This window comes from Scyliorhinus torazame, chromosome 5 (genome assembly GCF_047496885.1).
Source record: "Scyliorhinus torazame isolate Kashiwa2021f chromosome 5, sScyTor2.1, whole genome shotgun sequence".
Classification (NCBI taxonomy): Eukaryota; Metazoa; Chordata; class Chondrichthyes; order Carcharhiniformes; family Scyliorhinidae; genus Scyliorhinus; species Scyliorhinus torazame.
In genome coordinates this window covers 248,899,925-248,921,092 of record NC_092711.1, presented here as the reverse complement: position 1 = coordinate 248,921,092, position 21,168 = coordinate 248,899,925, and the positions used below count along the sequence as shown (strand labels likewise).

The following is a 21,168-nucleotide window of genomic DNA, read 5'->3' as shown; positions in this document are numbered from 1 at the left end:
TTCTCACCTCCTGATCCCCCTCAAAGCTTGTCCATCATCAACAAGGCACAAGTCAGGAGTGTAATGGAATACTCCCCACTTGCCTAGATGAGTACAGCTCCAACAACACTCAAGAAGCTCAACACCATCCAGGACAAAGCAGCCCACTTGATTGCTCCCCCTTCCACAAATGTTCAAACCCTCCACCACCGACGAACAGTGGCAGCCATGTGTACCATCTCCAAGATGCATTGAAGTTACTCTCCAAGGTTCCTCAGACAGCATCATCCAGCCCCACAACCACTACAATCTAGAAGGACAAGAGCAGCAGATACCTCCTGGGAACACCATCACCTGGAGGTTCCCCTCCAAGTCATTCACCACCCTGACTTGGAAATATATCGCTGATCCTTCACTGTCATTGGGACATCCTGGAACTTCCTCTCTAACAGCACAGTAGGTGTGCCTATGCCTCAAGGACTGCAACGGTTCAAGAAGGCAACTCACCGAGGCTTCCGGGTGCGGCGATGACCAGCGAAGTCGCACGTTTCGGCAGCTCCCGGTGGAACGGACTTTTGGGCTCTTGATAGGAGCCCCAACGGCAATTTTAACGGCTAAAAACACCGTGCGGTAAACCAGAAGGGTGTTCCCCCTGGACACGGGTGGAAAAAGGAGAGGAAAGTGGCCGGATTGCAGCGGATCCTTTGGAACAACGGCAAGGAAGGCAAGCAGAAACCAAGATGGCGTCGGAAGGTGGCAGTTTCATATGGGGCCCTGAACAACAAGAGTTTTTGAAACGCTGCGTGGAGGAGATAAAAAAGGAAATGAAGAAAGAGTTGTTGGCCCCGATATTACAGGCGATTGAAGGGCTGAAAGAGGAACAAAAGACCCAGGAGCAGGAGCTTCGGGTCGTGAAGGCGAAAGCAGCAGAGAATGAGAACGATATACAGGGCCTGGTGGTGAAGTCGGAGATACAGGAGGCACACCAGAAACGATCTGTGGAGAGGTTGGAGGCACTGGAAAACAACGCAAGGAGGAACAACTTGAGGATTCTTGGCCTTCCTGAAGGTGTGGAGGGGGCGGACGTCGGGGCATATGTGAGCACGATGCTGCACTCGTTAATGGGAGTGGAGGCCCCGACGGGTCCGTTGGAGGTGGAGGGAGCATACCGAGTTATGGTGCGAGGATCGAGAGCAGGAGAAACTCCCAGAGCCATAGTGGTGAGATTTCTCCGTTTTAAGGATAGAGAAATGGTCCTTAGATGGGCGAAGAAAACTCGGTGTAGTAAATGGGAGAACGCGGTGATCCGCGTCTATCAAGATTGGAGTGCGGAGGTGGCGAGAAGGAGGGCGAGCTTTAATCGGGCCAAAGCGGTACTTCACAAAAAGAAGATAAAATTTGGAATGCTGCAACCGGCAAGACTGTGGGTCACATATCAAGGGAGGCATCACTACTTTGATACGGCGGATGAAGCGTGGACTTTTATTGTAGAAGAAAAATTGGAATGATTGGACTACGAAAATGAACGTTTGGACAAAGTGGTGGGACGAGTGGGGGGGGGGCGAAGAGGGGTTTTATGATTTAATCCTGCGGTATGGTAACTTTTCTTTCTCCCACAGGTGGTGACGGGGGGAGGTGGGGAGGGAGAGGAGATGGGGCGTTGGCCATGGGAGGCGGGGCCGAGGGAGAGGCGCGGGCTTGGTTCCCGCGCTATGATAATTATGGCGGGAATAGAGAAGCAGGAAGGAGGGGGCGTCGCACGGTGCGAGCCGTGATCACGGGGGGAAGCCGAGGTCAGCCAGAGTTTGCTGACTTCTGGGAGCAACATGGGGGGAGTAATTACGCTAGCGGGGGGTCTAGCGGGGGGGGGGGGGAGGGGGGAATTACTGGGTTGCTGCTGCTGGGGAAAGGGGGGAGTGGGTACGGGAAAGGATGGGCGGGGGGGCACCGTCTGGGAGAGATACAGCTGCGTGGGAACTGGGTGAGAAGCTGGAAAAAGATGATGGCTAACCGGCAAGGGGGGGGGTGGGAAGCCCCCCAACTCGGCTGATCACGTGGAACGTGAGGGGGCTTAACGGGACGATAAAGAGGGCACGAGTACTCGCACACCTTAAGAAACTTAAAGCAGATGTGGTTATGTTACAGGAAACGCACCTGAAACTGATAGACCAGGTTAGGTTGCGCAAAGGATGGGTAGGGCAGGTGTTCCATTCGGGGCTGGATGCGAAAAACAGGGGGGTGGCTATATTAGTGGGGAAGCGGGTAATGTTCGAGGCAAAGACTATAGTGGCGGATAACGGGGGCAGATACGTGATGGTGAGTGGCAAATTACAGGGAGAGATGGTGGTTTTGGTAAACGTGTATGCCCCGAACTGGGACGATGCCAATTTTATGAGGCGAATGCTAGGACGCATCCCAGACCTAGAGACCGGAAAGCTGATAATGGGGGGAGACTTTAACACGGTGTTGGAACCAAGGCTGGATAGGTCGAAGTCCAGGACTGGTAGGAGGCCGGCAGCAGCCAAGGTGCTTAAGGATTTTATGGAGCAGATGGGAGGGGTGGACCCGTGGAGATTCAGTAGACCTAGGAGTAAGGAGTTCTCGTTTTTCTCCTATGTCCATAAAGTCTATTCACGCATAGACTTTTTTGTGTTGGGTAGGGCATTGATCCCGAGGGTGAGGGGAACGGAATATACGGCTATAGCCATTTCGGATCATGCCCCACACTGGGTAGACTTGGAGATAGGGGAGGAAACAAGAGGGCGTCCACCCTGGAGAATGGACATGGGACTAATGGCGGATGAGGGGGTGTGCCTAAGGGTGAGGGGATGCATTGAAAAGTACTTGGAACTCAATGACAATGGGGAGGTTCAGGTGGGAGTGGTCTGGGAGGCGTTGAAGGCGGTGGTTAGGGGGGAGCTGATATCAATAAGGACACATAAAGGGAAGCAGGAGAGTAAGGAACGGGTGCGGTTGCTGCAAGAACTTTTGAGGGTGGACAGACAATATGCGGAAGCACCGGAGGAGGGACTGTATAGGGAAAGGCAAAGGCTGCATGTGGAATTTGACTTGCTGACCACAGGCACTGCAGAGACACAATGGAGGAAGGCGCAGGGTGTACAGTATGAATATGGAGAGAAGGCGAGCAGATTGCTGGCACACCAATTGAGGAAAAGGGGAGCAGCGAGGGAAATAGGGGGGGTGAGAGACGAAGATGGAGAGACGGAGCGGGGAGCGGAGAGAGTGAATGAAGTGTTCAAGACATTTTATAAAAAATTGTATGAAGCTCAACCCCCGGATGGGAGGGAGAGAATGATGGATTTTTTGGATCGGCTGGAAATTCCCAAGGTGGAAGAGCAGGAAAGGGTGGGACTGGGAGCACAGATCACGGTAGAAGAAGTGGTGAAAGGAATTAGGAACATGCAGACGGGAAAGGCCCCGGGACCGGACGGATTCCCAGTTGAATTTTACAGAACATTTTTTTACTTGCTCGCCCCGCTACTGACGAGGACCTTTAACGAGGCAAAGGAAAGGGGACAACTGCCCCCGACTATGTCAGAAGCAACGATATCGCTTCTTTTAAAGAAGGAAAAGGATCCGCTACAATGCGGGTCCTACAGACCAATTTCCCTCCTCAATGTGGATGCCAAGGTCCTGGCCAAGGTAATGGCAATGAGAATAGAGGAATGTGTCCCGGGGGTGGTTCATGAGGACCAAACTGGGTTTGTGAAGGGGAGACAGCTGAACACGAACATACGGAGGTTGTTAGGGGTAATGATGATGGCCCCACCAGAGGGTGAAACGGAGATAGTAGTGGCGATGGATGCCGAGAAAGCATTTGATAGAGTGGAATGGGATTATCTGTGGGAGGTGTTGAGGAGATTTGGATCGGCTGGAAAGTTAGATGGGTGCAGCTGTTGTATAGGGCCCCAGTGGCGAGTGTGGTCACGAATGGACGGGGATCGGCATATTTTCGGCTCCATAGAGGGACAAGGCAGGGATGTCCTCTGTCCCCATTACTGTTTGCACTGGCGATTGAGCCCCTGGCGATAGCGCTGAGAGGTTCCAAGAGATGGAGGGGAATACTTAGGGGAGGAGAAGAACACCGGGTATCTTTATATGCGGATGATCTGCTACTATATGTGGCGGATCCAGCGGAGGGGATGCCAGAAATAATGCGGATACTTGGGGAGTTTGGGGATTTTTCAGGGTATAAATTGAACATGGGGAAGAGTGAGCTGTTTGTGGTGCATCCAGGGGAGCAGAGTAGGGAAATAGAAGACCTACCGTTGAGGAAGGTAACAAGAGACTTTCGTTACCTGGGGATCCAGATAGCTAAGAATTGGGGCACATTGCACAGGCTAAATTTGACGCGGTTGGTGGAACAGATGGAGGAAGATTTCAAGAGATGGGATATGGTAGCATTGTCAATGGCAGGGAGGGTGCAGGCGGTTAAGATGGTGGTCCTCCCGAGATTCCTCTTTGTGTTTCAGTGCCTCCCGGTGGTGATCACGAAGGCTTTCTTCAAAAGGATAGAAAAGAGTATCATGGGTTTTGTTTGGGCCGGGAAGACTCCGAGAGTGAGGAAGGGATTCTTACAGCGCAGTAGGGATAGGGGGGGGCTGGCACTACCGAGCCTAAGTGAGTATTATTGGGCCGCTAATATTTCAATGGTGAGTAAGTGGATGGGAGAGGAGGAAGGAGCGGCGTGGAAGAGATTAGAGAGGGCGTCCTGTAGGGGGACCAGCCTGCAGGCTATGGTGACAGCCCCATTGCCGTTCTCACCAAGGAACTATACCACGAGTCCGGTGGTGGTAGCTACACTGAAGATTTGGGGACAGTGGAGACGACATAGGGGAAAGACCGGAGCATTGGGGGGGTCCCCGATAAGAAACAACCATAGGTTTGCCCCGGGGGGAATGGATGGGGGATATGGAATGTGGCAAAGAGCAGGTATAACGCAATTAAAAGATCTATTTGTGGATGGGAAGTGTGCGAGTCTGGGAGCGCTGACCGAGAAATATGGGTTGCCCCAAGGGAATGCATTCAGGTACATGCAATTGAGGGCTTTTGCGAGGCAACAGGTGAGGGAATTCCCGCAGCTCCCGACACAAGAGGTGCAGGACAGAGTCATCTCAAAGAAATGGGTGGGGGACGGTAAGGTGTCGGATATATATAGGGAAATGAGAGACGAAGGGGAGACTATGATGGACGAACTAAAAGGGAAATGGGAAGAAGAGCTAGGGGAGGAGATCGAGGAGGGGATGTGGGCAGATGCCCTAAACAGGGTAAACTCGTCGTCCTCGTGCGCCAGGCTAAGCCTGATTCAGTTTAAGGTATTACACAGGGCACATATGACTGGAACACGGCTCAGTAAATTTTTTGGGGTGGAGGATAGGTGTGCGAGGTGCTCGAGAAGCCCAGCGAATCATACCCATATGTTTTGGTCATGCCCGGCACTACAGGGGTTTTGGATGGGGGTGACAAAGGTGCTTTCGAAAGTAGTAGGAGTCCGGGTCGAACCAAGCTGGGGGTTGGCTATATTTGGGGTTGCACAAGAGCCGGGAGTGCAGGAGGCGAAAGAGGCCGATGTTTTGGCCTTTGCGTCCCTAGTAGCCCGGCGCAGAATATTGCTCATGTGGAAAGAAGCCAAGCCCCCGGGGGTGGAGACCTGGATAAATGATATGGCGGGGTTCATAAAGTTAGAGCGGATTAAGTTCGTCCTAAGGGGGTCGGCTCAAGGGTTTACTAGGCGGTGGCAACCGTTCGTCGAATATCTTGCGGAAAGATAGATGGGGGAAAACAAAGAAGGCAGCAGCAGCAGCCCAGGACTTTGGGGGGGGGGGGGGGGGATTGGGGGGGGGGGGGGGGGATTGGGGGGGGGGTGGCCTGAGACAAGGCAGTTGCCAATTAGGGCTAGTTTTTATTTTTGTTATTTAATATTTATTTATTTGTTGTTGTTTAAATAAAAAAGGTCATTATTATCTGTATTGTTACAATGTTGTGTAAAGGATGCACAATGTACTGTGTTGGTTGACCAAAAATTTTCAATAAAATATTATTTAAAAAAAAAAGAAGGCAACTCACCACCACCTTATGAAGGGAAACTAGGGATGGGCAATAAATGCTGGCTTAACCAGCGACACCCACATCCCGGAAATGAATTTTTAAAAAAGCGACCAAAGAAAAAAATCCTGAAACAGCACTGAGGGGCAAGGAGGGGGCGAGGGTGGGTCGATACCAAGGGAAATAGCTTGCATATTGTAACCGATGCACACACCCTTGTTCAATGTACAGTGCATAAAATGTAAAACTTCAATAAAAACATTTTTTTAAATATCTGGTTTCTAGTGAAAGGAGGTGTGTTTCTCAGACCAACTTCTGAAAGTTTCTCTCCCAAGGACTTTGCGCATAAATCCGTAAGCCGCTGAGCGTTAACTGTATTAATATGCAGCATTTGACCCGTGTGTGTGGAATTTGCTTAATTGAAATTTTAATAATAGATGGGAAAGTAAGCTCAAAGACCTTTCTTTATTTTTTTGTAAGAATTGTTTAACTGTTAATTGAAAAGCTGTTTTTTTTTCCTTTGGATGTTAATAGGGTTAATCCTGCGTTAATAATAAAGTTTGTTTTATTAGCATGGCAGCAGGCCGGGGTCCCAGGTTCGATCCCATCTGGGTCACTGTCTGTGCGGAGTCTGCACGTTCTCCCTGTGTCTGCATGGGCTTCTTCCGGGTGCTCCGGTTTCCTCCCACCGTCCAAAGACATGCAGGTTAGGTGGGTTGGCCATGATAAATTGCCCTTAGTGACCAAAAAAGGTTAGGAGGGGTTATTGGGTTACCGGGATAGGGTGGAAGTGAGGGTCGGTGCAGACTCGATGGGCCGAATGGCCTCCTTCCACACTGTATGTTCTATGTTCTATTTAAAAAATAAACTCGCTTAAAGATTGCCAGCAAGGGGAAACACACCTCAGATCAATTCAGGGCAATGTGTGCATATATTATAAAAGGTTCCAAAGTATTTCCTCCGATTTTATTTGGAATTCGCTTCTGAAGTGCTGCAGTTATGTTGCCAATAAGACAGAGCCCGCCAATAATAAGAAATGACGGGGGGGGGGAAAAAATCATGCGCTCGATACTTTTTATCTAGTTAAGGCTACTCTTGGCCTAACGCAGGATGTAACGGGGCAGAAACAGAGTGAGGCTGTTGGATGTGCATTCTGAAATTCCGAAACTATTTAAAGTGGCAGGGTCATCATTACAGTGCTATTAATAAACTTCTGGTGGCGACTTACAGCTTGGAGATCATCACTGAAATAAGCCTCGGCCTTTTCCATGTGAGTTTGAGTGTTTTTTGGGAGAAGTTGATCAGTCCACGCATCTGTCGCCTTGTGTTCCCACAATGTGATCAGAATCAACTGGAAGTGCAGATACCAACGTCTGCCGTGTCGTCATTGGCACCAATGCCCATCACATAGCGACATCCACAGCCCTAGTAACAAGGTCACATGAACATAAACAAGAATAAAATCGCGATGCAACAGGCAACCGGAAAAAGCAATCGGATTCAATCAGACATGTGTGGCAGAGGAGTCATAACAGAATGGTGGGGGATGGGGGGCAGATTTGTCAGTGATACCGCCATGAGGTATTTGAGAAGCAGGTAGATAGAATTACAATATATCATTCAGTCATAGGGCATCATCACTATATCAGGAAATTACAATTCAGAGCATTCCGGAATAGGGTAAGATCGTCACCATTTCGGTTTCTGGGTGTCTGTTTAAATCGAGCGGGAGGGAGGAGACGGGGGGACTAGCAAGCCGGAGTTCAGAGGTAGTCATTTCTGCATTCCTCCCTCTCACACAGCACAACTATTCCAGTACAAAAGTTAGGCAATAAAACATGTATATTCTTATTTCTGTTTCACCCAGTGTGAAACTTGGGGCCAAGTGACTCGTGCCACGTGTTTGAAGAACGGCAGCAAATTCACCCAAAGATCCCAGGCCGCAAAACCAGATGGATTACCACATACAGTGCGCACATAAAGCCCAGGTTTATGGCCCAACGCAAAACGGTTTTTTTCTGTGTATATATATTTTTAAGTCAATCTTCATGGTCGCCCACATGTCACGGAATTACTACCCTATGGACCCGGGGTGGGGAGGGGGGTAAAACTCGGTGGCAATGGTAGCGGGCGCTTTGAGCAGCAGTTGTCCATGCTGAACTTGGCTCGGTAAAGAACTGCCGCCAGCAAACAGCAGTCAAGCCGCACAGCTCAAAGTGAAGTCAGCCGGTCACCCGCTAACCTTTTCTTTGTGGTCATTTTTAGCTCATTGCCCCACAAAACACGCCATCAAAGCCGGGCAGCCAGCTGCCTCGCTTACCCGGTTTAAACAGGGTGGACAGGAGAGCACGGCCTGCAGTGAAAAGAACCCCCTCTGAACTGTCACTAACGGTTCTGGGCGAGAAGGGCAACAGCGGGAAACATCGACCAGCATACTCAGTTTTGGCTTCCCGCGGTCACCTTGTGCCTCTCCCTGTGCTGAGCGTGTGCTATTTAATTAAAGCACATGTCAGAAATAGCGCAACAGAACTTTTATTGCTAAATTGACTTTAAGCCAAAAGACGCAGATTTGGTGGACCCCTCAAAACCTCGCAGCCCCCAGAGGGACAGCCTCTGGTCCATCATTTGCATTCGCATCGCCACAGTCAACAATGGTAGATCATACAGAAATCACAGTCAATAATGGAATAATTGAACTATCTGAGGAATTAAAACAGGTCAGTATAGTGCAATGAAACAACTAATTTCATGAAATCTCATTCAAATATTCCCTCAGTCAGAGGGAAGATACATGAATACCAATCACCAATACAAGTCACAAACGATTATAGCACTGCACAAGGATTGTCCATCTCAATGCTACCAACAAATTTCAAATGATATATATATAGAACATAGAAAATACAGCACAGAACAGGCCCTTCGACCCACGATGTTGTGTCGAACCTTTGTCCTAGATTAATCATAGATTATCATTGAATTTACAGTGCAGAAGGAGGCCATTCGGCCCTTTGAGTCTGCACCGGCTCTTGGAAAGAGCACCCTACCCAAACTCAACACCTCCACCCAACACCAAGGGCAATTTGGACATTAAGGGCAATTTATCATTGGCCAATTCACCTAACCCGCACATCTTTGGACTGTGGGAGGAAACCGGAGCACCCGGAGGAAACCCACGCAGACACGGGGAGGACGTGCAGACTCCGCACAGACAGTGACCCAAGCCGGAATCGAACCTGGGACCCTGGAGCTGTGAAGCAATTGTGCTATCCACAATGCTACCGTGCTGCCCTTGAGAACAAATAAATCTACACTATATCATTTTACCGTAATCCATGTACCTATCCAATAGCTGCTTGAAGGTCCCTAATGTTTCCGACTCAACTACTTCCACAGGCAGTGCATTCCATGCCCCCACTACTCTCTGGGTAAAGAACCTACCTCTGATATCCCTCCTATATCTTCCACCTTTCACCTTAAATTTATGTCCCCTTGTAATGGTTTGTTCCACCCAGGGAAAAAGTCTCTGACTGTCTACTCTATCTATTCCCCTGATCATCTTATAAACCTCTATCAAGTCGTCCCTCATCCTTCTCCGTTCTAATGAGAAAAGGCCTAGCACCCTCAACCTTTCCTCGTAAGACCTACTCTCCATTCCTGGCAACATCCTGGTAAATCTTCTTTGCACCTTTTCCAAAGCTTCCACATCCTTCCTAAAATGAGGCGACCAAAACTGTACACAATACTCCAAATGTGGCCTTACCAAAGATTTGTACAGCTGCATCATCACCTCACGGCTCTTAAATTCAATCCCTCTGTTAATGAACGCGAGCACACCATAGGCCTTCTTCACAGCTCTATCCACTTGAGTGGCAACTTTCAAAGATGTATGAACATAGACCCCAAGATCTCTCTGCTCCTCCACATTGCCAAGAACTCTACCGTTAACCCTGTATTCCGCATTCATATTTGTCCTTCCAAAATGGACAACCTCACACTTTTCAGGGTTAAACTCCATCTGCCACTTCTCAGCCCAGCTCTGCATCCTATCTATGTCTCTTTGCAGCCGACAACAGCCCTCCTTACTATCCACAACTCCACCAATCTTCGTATCGTCTGCAAATTTACTGACCCACCCTTCAACTCCCTCATCCAAGTCATTAATGAAAATCACAAACAGCAGAGGACCCAGAACTGATCCCTGCGGTACGCCACTGGTAACTGGGATCCAGGCTGAATATTTGCCATCCACCACCACTCTCTGACTTCTATCGGTTAGCCAGTTCGTTATCCAACTGGCCAAATTTCCCACTATCCCATGCCTCCTTACTTTCTGCATAAGCCTACCATGGGGAACTTTATCAAATGCCTTACTAAAATCCATGTACACTACATCCACTGCTTTACCTTCATCCACATGCTTGGTCACCTCCTCAAAGAATTCAATAAGATTTGTAAGGCAAGACCTACCCCTCACAAATCCGTGCTGACTATCCCTAATCAAGCAGTGTCTTTCCAGATGCTCAGAAATCCTATCCTTCAGTACCCTTTCCATTACTTTGCCTACCACCGAAGTAAGACTAACTGGCCTGTAATTCCCAGGGTTATCCCTAGTCCCTTTTTTGAACAGGGGCACGACATTCGCCACTCTCCAATCCCCTGGTACCACCCCTGTTGACAGTGAGGACGAAAAGATCATTGCCAACGGCTCTGCAATTTCATCTCTTGCTTCCCATAGAATCCTTGGATATATCCCGTCAGGCCCGGGGGACTTGTCTATCCTCAAGTTTTTCAAAATGCCCAACACATCTTCCTTCCTAACAAGTATTTCCTTGAGCTTACCAATCTGTTTCACACTGTCCTCTCCAACAATATCGTCCCTCTCATTTGTAAATACAGAAGAAAAGTACTCGTTCAAGACCTCTCCTATCTCTTCAGACTCAATACACAATCTCCCACTACTGTCCTTGATCGGACCTACCCTCGCTCTAGTCATTCTCATATTCCTCACATATGTGTAAAAGGCCTTGGGGTTTTCCTTGATCCTACCCGCCAAAGATTGTTCATGCCCTCTCTTAGCTCTCCAAATCCCTTTCTTCAGTTCCCTCCTGGCTATCTTGTATCCCTCCAATGCCCTGTCTGAACCTTGTTTCCTCAGCCTTACATAAGTCTCCTTTTTCCTCTTAACAAGACATTCAACCTCTCTTGTCAACCATGGTTCCCTCACTCGACCATCTCTTCCCTGCCTGACAGGGACATACATATCAAGGACACGTAGCACCTGTTCCTTGAACAAGTTCCACATTTCACTTGTGTCCTTCCCTGCCAGCCTATGTTTCCAACTTATGCACTTCAATTCTTGTCTGACAACATCGTATTTACCCTTCCCCCAATTGTAAACCTTGCCCTGTTGCACGTACCTATCCCTCTCCATTACTAAAGTGAAAGTCACAGAATTGTGGTTACTATCTCCAAAATGCTCCCCCACTAACAAATCTATCACTTGCCCTGGTTCATTACCCAGTACTAAATCCAATATTGCCCCTCCTCTGGTCGGACAATCTACATACTGTGTTAGAAAAGCTTCCTGGACACACTGCACAAACACCACCCCACCAAACACCATTATATTGTATATATATATAAAGAATGACTAAAACGTGATTGATAGTGAAAGGTATATTTAATAAACACTGCTCATCAAACACAAGGAGACAACATTACATTTGGCAGTGTTCCAGTTAGAGATGTTGTTGTAATGGGATTTTACATGACTACATTGGGCAAATAGGTGTTAAATGAAAATTGAACTGGAGAAATAGCACAGTTGCTTCACAGCTCCAGGGTCCCAGGTTGGATTCCCGGCTTGGGTCACTGTCTGTTCGAAGTCTGCACGTTCTCCCCGTGTCTGCGTGGGTTTCCTCCGGGTGCTCCGGTTTCCTCCAATGTCCAAAGATGTGCAGGTTAGGTGGATTGGCAATGCTAAATTGCCCTTAGTGTCCAAAAAGGTTAGATGGGGTTACTGGGTTACGTGGATAGTGTGGAGATGTGGGCTTAGATGGGGTGATCTTTCAATGGGCTCCTTCTGCACTGTAAATTCTATGATCTGTACATTTTGGAAAGAAGAGCAAGGACAGGATATATATAAATAGACTAAATAACAAAACCTCCAACTAAGTAGAGGAGCAGAGAGACTTCAGAGCTCAAATAAAAAAATAGGGATTTAGGGGAGAAAATCTAGCAAGCAGGGTCTCAGAGATAGTGTTCGTTGCAATACTCTGACTGCCAGGTGCTGGCTAGTGAAATAGGAGGATAGACCAGATGAATGCATGGTTGGAAAAATGGTGCAGGGAGGAGGGCTTTAGATTCCTGGATCACTGGGATTGGTTCTGGGGAAGATGAGGTCTGTAAAGGCTGAATAGATTGCATGTGAACAGAGTCAGGATGTCAGATTAATAATACAAGTGAGAACCAGGCTGAATATAGAAAGATCAGGGGAAATAAGTGTGAGGTTATCCATTTTGGCTAGAGGAATAAAAAGGCATCTTATTATTGAAATAATAATAATCTTTATTGTCACAAGTAAGCTTACATTAACACACTGCAATGAAGTTACTGTGAAAAGCCCCTAGTCGCCACATTCCAGTGCCTGTTTGGGTACACAGAGGGAGAATTCAGAATGTCAATTACCCAACAGCATGTCTTTCAGGACTTATGGGAGGAAACCAGAGCACCCGGAGAAAACCCACGCAGACACAGGGAGAACGTGCAGACTCCACACAGACAGTGACCCATGCCGGGAATCGAACCTGGGACCCTGGAGCTGTGAGGCAACAGTGCTACCCACTGTGCTACCATGCTACTGAATGGAGAGAAACTTCAAAATGCTTTGGTGCAGAGGGAACCAGAACATACTGATTTAAGGTGATTGATAAAAAATAAGATAATAATCTTTATTATTGCCACAAGTAGGTTTACATTACCACTGCAATGAAGTTTCTGTGAAAATCTCCTGGTCGCCAAACTCCGGCATCTGTTCAGGTACACTGAGGGAGAATTCAGAATGTCCAATTCACCTAACAAGCACGTCTTTCGACAGTTCTGGGAGGAAACTAAAGCACCCGAAGGAAACTCATGGAGACAAGGGGAGAACATGCAGACTCCGCACAGACAGTGACCCACCTGAAAATACACCCGTATCCCTGGTACGGTGGAGAAGCATTTACATGCAGCAAATATTATGCATCTAGTATGCATTACATGAGTGCCTGTTGGAGGCAGAATCAAATCATGGACAGGCACCAGAAAGGAAAAAAGACTGCAGGACTACTTGAAGAAGGAAGGGGTGTGGACTAGCTGAGTAGCTCATACAGAGGGCTAGCATAGACATGATGGACTGAATAGTCTACTTCTGTACTGTGACCTTTCTGTAATCCTATGATTCCAAAGATTTTAAATTGGCGGAATATGGTTATGAAGAAATGGAAACATGTTGATCCTATATTTTATAAATAGGGACATTGGATTAACAGTAGTTTTGTCCTCTATGTAAATCATTAGTTAGGCTCCAGTGGGATTATTATGTGCAGTTTTTGGTGATCCATTTCACAGAATCAAAATCACAAAATTGTTATGTCGCAGAAGGAGGCCATTTGGCCCATTGTGTCTGCAGTGGCTGTCCAAACAAGCAGCATGGAGTAGTACCATTCCCCTGTCTTTTCTCTGAATCCCTGCACATTATTTCTATTCAAGTAATCACCTAATGCCCTCTGAAATACCTCTACATTAAGGCAGCATTTGAAGGAGTGTGGTATTAAAGAGTCCTCGCAAAACTGGAGTCAATGGGAATCAGGGAGAAAAGCATCTCACTGGTTAGTCATACCCAGCAAAAAGGAATAGGATTGTAGCTGTTGGAGGTCAATTAGCTCAGTCCCAGAGCATTGATGCAGGAGTTCCTCAGGGTAGTGCCCTAGGCCCAACCTTCGTTCAGTATCATTTGGAACTTCTCACATTGAAGCAGTCCGTATCCATATGTATAATTGCACTGTATTTTCTATGATCACGGAGCTGGCAAGCCACTTAGTGGATGTTTAACTCACCTGCTGTAGCTGGAATAAATTACTTTTAAACTGAAATGCTCATGTGTTCAGGATTTGGTGATAGTGATGGCCCTGGTGGTTGTGGCCGCACCGATCACGGCAATATGCTAACTGGGGTACTGGCTACTGAATTTGAAAAGCAATTTGAAAAGCATTGTGACAGGAAATGGAGAGTGATGTTCGATGCTCTCCGTAAATCGATTGAAGTGGTGCTGGGTTCTGTCTGTCTGGGAAAAGTTGGAGAAGAGTTCAGAAGTTGTGAAGGAGCATGGCAAAGTGTTGAAGGGGTGGAAGTAGGTTTGTCAAGGCAAAACGACCAATTTGGAGGCTGAGATCTCAGTGGTGGCGGAGAATTTGAAGTTGAAGATGGATGACCTAGAAAATTGGTCGAAGAGACAAAACCTCTGGGCCATGGGGTTGTTGGAGGGTGTGGAGCACCTGAATTCTAATGTATATTTTCCACAGATGTTTGGCAAGATGGCGGGGAAGGGTGTACAATCATCCACTCCAGAGACGGACAAGGCCCATCGAATACTCTGGCAGAAGCCTCAAGCAAATGAGCCACCATGAGCAGTTGTAGTCAGATTTCACAGCTTCCAGGATGCGTGGGTCCTGAAGTAGGCCAAGGAGGGTCATGATCTGAGATAAGAAGGTAGCAATGTTAGAATAAACCAGGATGGCGTACAGAGCTTGTGAAGAAGTGGGCGGCCTTTAATAAGGCTAAAGTGACCTTGTACAAGAGTGATGTGAGGTTTGGAGTGGTGTATCCTGTGAGGCTGCATGTTACCTTCGGTCAAGGGGCCATGACTTTGATACTTGGAGGAGGCTGAAGGTTTTGTAACAGAGTATGGAGTTAAACGGGCTGTGTGTGGACTTGTTATCGTTGTTTATGGGGAGGGGTTTGGGGGTATTTTGTATACATTTGTTGTTATTTCTTTGGTTTTGAGTTGGGATTATTGTTTTGCATAAATTGTATGGTGGGGGATGGGAGGCAAACTATTTTGAAGGATATTGTTCAAGGCAATATTTATCTTTTGTTTGGAAATGTATGGCTTGTAGAACATAGCCGTTGGTAAGAGTGTTGAATTTTGTTGTATTTTTGTAGCCGGGGCGGATAGGGTTGTTTCCATCTCTTTTTTCTGCCCTGGGAAGGGGCTAACTCGCTAGCAGTAAATTTTTAGCTAAGAGATGGGAGCGAGGTGGGGCTGCAGAGTGTTTGACCTGTTGTTTTCTTTTTCATAAAATCATAGAATTCCTACAGTGCAGAAGGAGGCCATTTGGCCCTTCAAGTCCGCACCGACCCTTCAAAAGACCATCCTATCCAGGCAAAAGTTAAATACATTCATACCAACAGACGACTGAACACACAAGAAGCAAATATTGCTGGGGTTGGCTTGTTTCTAGAAAACAAAGATGTTTTTAAATAGAGATGTGGGGCGAAATTCTCCTACCCGCCCCGCCACATTTCTGCGCCGACCGGCCGGCGGGAGTCTCCGTAACACCGGCCGGTCAATGGGGTTTCCCATTGTGGGGCACCCCCACGCCGTCGGGAAACCCCCGGGCGCCGGCAGAACGGAGACTCCCGCCGGCGGAGAATGACGCCCGTGATTTAGCTAGTTTTATTTGTGTTGCAAAAGGTCACACTAAACCATTGGTAAATGCTGTAAAAGCTAAAGAGTTTAAAAAAATTATATGCAGATTATTTTGACACTCAACTTGGAGAGTCAAACATATTAGTACCAATTCAGTGCTATTGGAGCACATTTAATTAGATTTCATAACCTTTTTTGTGGTTCAATATATTTTGGTTTGGTTGGGGATTGGGGTTGGTTTGGAGGGAGTATTGTTCTTTGAAATGTAATCAATGTGGATGTTTGGATGGGGCTTGATTTAGGGGAGGGGGAGGGTAAATTTTCTGACGGTGACCAGGGGGTTTCTTTGTTTCATTTTTTGAGTTGGTTTGTTGGCCATCTTGCGTGGGCCTTGGATCCACATCCTCTGGGCAGGAACTTGACATTCTTTATGGTGGAAATGGCTGACTCCGGATTGGGCGGGGGTGCAAGACCCCCGATTTGGTTAGTCACCTGGAAGATGAGGGGATTGGGGGACAGATTAAAAAGGTCGAGAGTTTTCTCTCACCTAAAGAATCTGAGGGGCGATGTGGTGTTTTTGCAGGAGATTTATCTGTGGGTGAGGGACCAGAGCAACTGCGGAAGAGGTGGGTGAGCTAGATCTTTCAATTGGGCTTCGATGGTAGGGCTCGGAGCGTGGCAATTTGAATCAACAAATGGGTTTGTTTTTCGGAGGACAAGGTTGTGGCGGACCCATACGGTACGTACGTGATGGTGACAGGGTGTTTGGCAGGTATGGTGGGCATATTAGGTAATATGCATGCCCCAAACTGGGACGATACAGCATTTATTAGGAAGCTATAGGCTTCCATTCCAGATTTGGATACGTGTTAGATCCGACGCTGGACCGGTCTAGGCTGAAATTGTTGGCGCTCTCACGGGTGGCAAAAACTTTGTTATCATTATGGAGCAGGTGGTTGTGGGTGGGGGTGCAAATCAGGGAAGTTTATGAACCCAGGGGATAAGAAATTCTCATTATTTTCTCCAACACATAAGGGGCATTCCAGGATTGACTTTTATCTGGTGGGTAGGTCTCTTCCCCCTTGGGCGAGGAAGACAGAATACTCACCCACATCTAGTGGACTTGGCTCCGGAATCAGGCCGTGGAGTTCACATGTAGAGTTATTGGTGGATTTGGTTTCTGTGGGTGCATGTCTAAGGCCATTGGCGAGTATGTAGAATTCGATAGGAATGATTCAGTCTCGCCCTTGCCGCTTAGGGAAGCCTTGAAAGAAGGTGATTAGGGGAGAGATTATATCGTATAAGATGCATATGGAGAGGAAGCCTTCCGGTGGCGGCCATGGAGGAGTAGGTCACATATTTGATAGCTCCCGCCTGTGTCGGACTTTTGGACCTTTTTCCCCCATTTTTTCCCAGATTTTATGGGATAAATCGGTGAAGAGTGAGACAGTGAGGAGAAATCCCCCTCCAGTATATGGAGAATTGGACCAGAAGTGGCCGTGTGAGAAGACAATGTCCTACAAGGAAGACGCGAGCAGAGCTGGCAACGCGGGAAAGCATGGCGGAGAGCAAGGGCCGTGGGGAGACGGCACAGTAGTCCACGGAGCAGCTGGTGAAGTTTTTCGAAGATTGCTTCGCCAAGCTAAAGAAGGACACGCTGGACCCGATCAAGGCTTCAATTGATCAAGTGGTGCAGAATCAGGAGACCCATTGAAGAGCGATCCAGCAGGTGGAGAAAAAGGCGTCCAAGCACAAGGAATACATAACCGTACTGGAGAACAAGGTGGAGATGATGAATGACCGCCAGAGAAGAATGCAGGAGAAGCTGGAGGACCTGGAGAACAGATCCAGGAGGCAGAACCTGAGAATCGTCGGCCTCCCTGAAGGCAGTGAGGGATCGGATGCGAGGGCTTATGTGATGTTTAAACGGTAGTATGTTTACACCGATTCCTGGACAAGGAACACGTTCTGCAATGGGCAAGAAAGAACGGAGCAGCAAGTGGGAGAATTGTGAGCTGTGCATTTATCAGGACCTGGGTGAGGACTTGGCCAAGAAGCGAGCTGGGTTTAATCGGGCAAAAACGGTCCACTTTAAGGGGTGAAGTTTGGGATGTTATACCCAGCCCGTCTGTGGGTCACACATGAGGAGCGAGCCTTCTACTTTGAAACACCAGATGATGTGTGGACTTTTATTAAAGAAAAAAGACTGGAGGTGAACTAAAAGACACTGGAGCCTTGGAGAGTACTGTGGTGGTGATTTGTTGTGCTGGGTTGCATAAGTAGTGTTATGTTTGATATGGGGCTGTTTTGATGGCTGACGTTCGCTTTGTCTTGCAGGGAGCTGGTTGGAGAAGGGGTGGTTTCTGGGGATATTCTTTTCTAAAGTGGCTGTTTTTTCACTGTTTTTTCTGACGTTTGTTTACTGGGGAATGTGATGCTTTGAATATGTTTGTCCAAGTGGGGGAAGAGGGGACAGAACAATAGGGAGATAGACTGCTTGGTGCCATGGGCGGGCGCTATCAAGTCAGCATGGTCAGCTGACTCACGGAAGCACAGTGGGGGGGGCGAGCAGGTGTTAAGCTGGAACTTGACATGGGGGGTTGGGTTTCTAGTGCTGTTACTAGGGGGGGGGAGAGGGAGGGGAGCTGCTTTGCTGACAGGGGAGGAACTGTTACTAGGGGACAAATGGGAGGTCGGGAATGGCGAATGCCTGAGGGGGGGCTCAACAAGGCTGAGGGCGCGAGCTGGAGGCTGGCCTAAAAAGGGTGGTGGCTAGTCGGCGGAGGGGGGGGGGGGGGCCGGGGGGGGGGGTAATTGGGGGGGGGGGAGATGGGGGGTCGGCACGAAGCCCCCCGACCAGGCTGATTACATGGAACGTCAGAGAGTTGAATGGGCCGGTCAAGACGGCTCGCGTGTTTGCGCATTTGAGGGGGGTGAAGGCGGATGTGGCAATGCTACAAGAGACACAGCTTTAAAAAAATATATTTTTATTCAAATTTTTACATATTTTCAACAAACCCCACCCCTACAGAAATAAGAAAAAAACTAAGAATACATAAATAAACATCTTATAGCTATGTCACCTATTCCCAATATACAAGCTCCCCATTAAATGATAAAAAACACAGTAGTAAACACAAAGTACCCCCCCCCCGGGTTGCTGCTGCTGCTGACCACCTCCTAACGCTCCGCTAGAAAGTCAAGGAACGGTTGCCACCGCCTGAAGAACCCTTGCACAGATCCTCTTAAGGCAAATTTTACCCTCTCCAATTTAATGAAACAAGAGACACATCTAAAGGTTATAGACCAGATGAGATTGAGAAAGGGGTGGGTTGGCCAAGTATTCCACTCAGGGCTGGACTCAAAGACCAGGGGGGGTAGCGATCTTGATCAATAAACGAGTGGCATTTGAGGCAGGGAGAATCGGGTCAGACAAGGGGGTAGGTACATAATGGTGAGTGGGAAGCTGGAGGGGGTGTGCGTGGTACTCGTAACATATATGCTCCAAACTGGGATGATGTGGAATTTATGAGGCGGGTGTTAGGTAAGATCCCAGACTTAGAGTCACATAACCTGATTATGGGAGGAGATTTTAACACAGTCATTGATCCGGAATTGGACCGGTCAAAATCCAGGACAGGGAGGAGGCCGGCTGCGGCAAAGGAATAGAAGGGGTTTATAGAACAGATGGGGGGAGTAGGCCCATGGAGGTTTGCATGGCCAAGGGCGAACGAGTTTTCTTTTTTCTCCCAGGTCCACAATGTTTACTTTCGCATTGACTTTTTTGTTTTGAGCCGGGCGTTAATACTGGGGGTGGTGGATACTGAGTTCTCGGCAATCGCAGTGTCGGATCATGCCCCACATTGGGTGGATCTACGGGTTAGTGTGGAGAGAGGGCAATGCCCGCTGTGGAGACTGGATGCGGGGTTGCTAGCAGATGAAGCAATCTGGGCGGGTGAACAAGTCCATCCAGAACTACCTGGAAACAAATGATATGGGGGAGGTCTCTGCAGCGACAGTTTGGGAAGCTTTGAAGGCAGTGGTCAGAGGGGAATTAATCTTAATACGGGCCCACAGAGAAAGGTGGAACAGGCTGAGAGGGATAGGTTAGTTGAGAAGATACTCCAGGTGGACAGGAGATACTCGGAGGCCCCAGACGCAAGGCTACTGAGGGAGGGGCGGAGGTTACAGGCGGAGTTTGGGCTGTTGACTACAGGGAAAGCGGTGGAACAGTTGAGGAAGGCAAGGAGGGCAATTTATGAGTACGGGGAAAAGGCAAGCAGAATGTTAGCGCACCAGCTCAGAAAAAGGGAGGCGGCCAGGGAGATAGGGAGAGTAAAGAGTAGAGGTGGGAATACCGTCCTGGACCTAGTGGGGATGAATGAAGTGTTCAAGGACTTTTACAGTAAATTGTATGAGTCGGAACCCCCAGCTGGGGTGGAGGAGATGAGGCAGTTTTTGGATCAGTTAAGGTTTCTGGGGGTAGGCAAGGACCTGGTGGAAGGGTTGGGAACCCCAATTGAGATTGAGGAAATAATCAAGGGGCTGGAGGGCATGCAGTCGGGCAAGGCCCCTGGGCCTGATGGCTACCCGGTGGAATTCTATCAGAGGTTTTCAGAGATATTGAGCCCACTGCTGGTGAGGACATTTAATGAAGCAAAAGAGAAAGGAGTCCTCACCCCAACAATGTCGCAGGCCTCGATTTCATTGATCCTGAAACGGGAGAAGGATTCGGAGCAATGCGGGTCATACAGACCGATTTCTCTACTGAATATGGACACCAAACTGCTGGCTAAGATACTGGCCTTAAGGATAGAGGATTGTGTCCCGGGGGTGATAGGGGAAGACCAGACGGGATTTGTAAAGGGCAGGCAACTCAAGGCCAATGTTCGAAGGCTTTTAAATGTTATTATGATGCCCTCAGAAGGAGAGGAGGTGGAGATGGTGGTAGCGATGGATGCGAAGAAGGCTTTTGATCGGGTGGAGTGGGATTACCTGTGGGAGGCGCTAGGAAGGTTTGGGTTTGGTGAGGGCTTCATTGACTGGGTGGGGTTGCTCTATCAGGCACCAGTAGCGAATGTGCGTACGAACCGCCTGAGGTCAGGGTATTTTGAATTACACCGAGGGACAAGGCAAGGGTGCCCCCTCTCCCCGTTACTGTTTGCTCTGGCCATAGGAACTGGAAAGGGCTGGTTCGCCGGGGCGGGGGGGGTGGGGGGGGGGGGGGAGTACCATGTCTCGCTTTACACAGGTGACCCGCTCTTGTATATTTCAGACCCATTGGAGGGGATGGGGGAAGTAATGCGAATCCTGGAGGAATTTGGCAATTTTTCGGGGTATAAATTGAACATGGGGAAAAGCGAGATGTTCGCAATTCAGGAAGAGGGCAGGAGAAGAGACTGGGAGAGCTGCCACTTAGAATGGTAGGAAAG

The 21,168-nt window shown here is 48.4% G+C and overlaps 1 protein-coding gene across 1 annotated transcript in view; it reads right to left on the bottom strand.

The window, feature by feature from the left end:
• Nucleotides 1-7,399, bottom strand: part of LOC140421027 (ATP-binding cassette sub-family C member 5-like) — a 347,909-nt gene extending 340,510 nt beyond the window's left edge. The window contains exon 1 of the mRNA XM_072505322.1: nt 7,274-7,399. Coding sequence (XP_072361423.1) covers nt 7,274-7,315 — 42 coding nt within the window. The 5' untranslated portion in view covers nt 7,316-7,399. The remainder of the gene's footprint in view (nt 1-7,273) is intronic.
• Between the last annotated feature and the right edge of the window lie 13,769 nt (nt 7,400-21,168).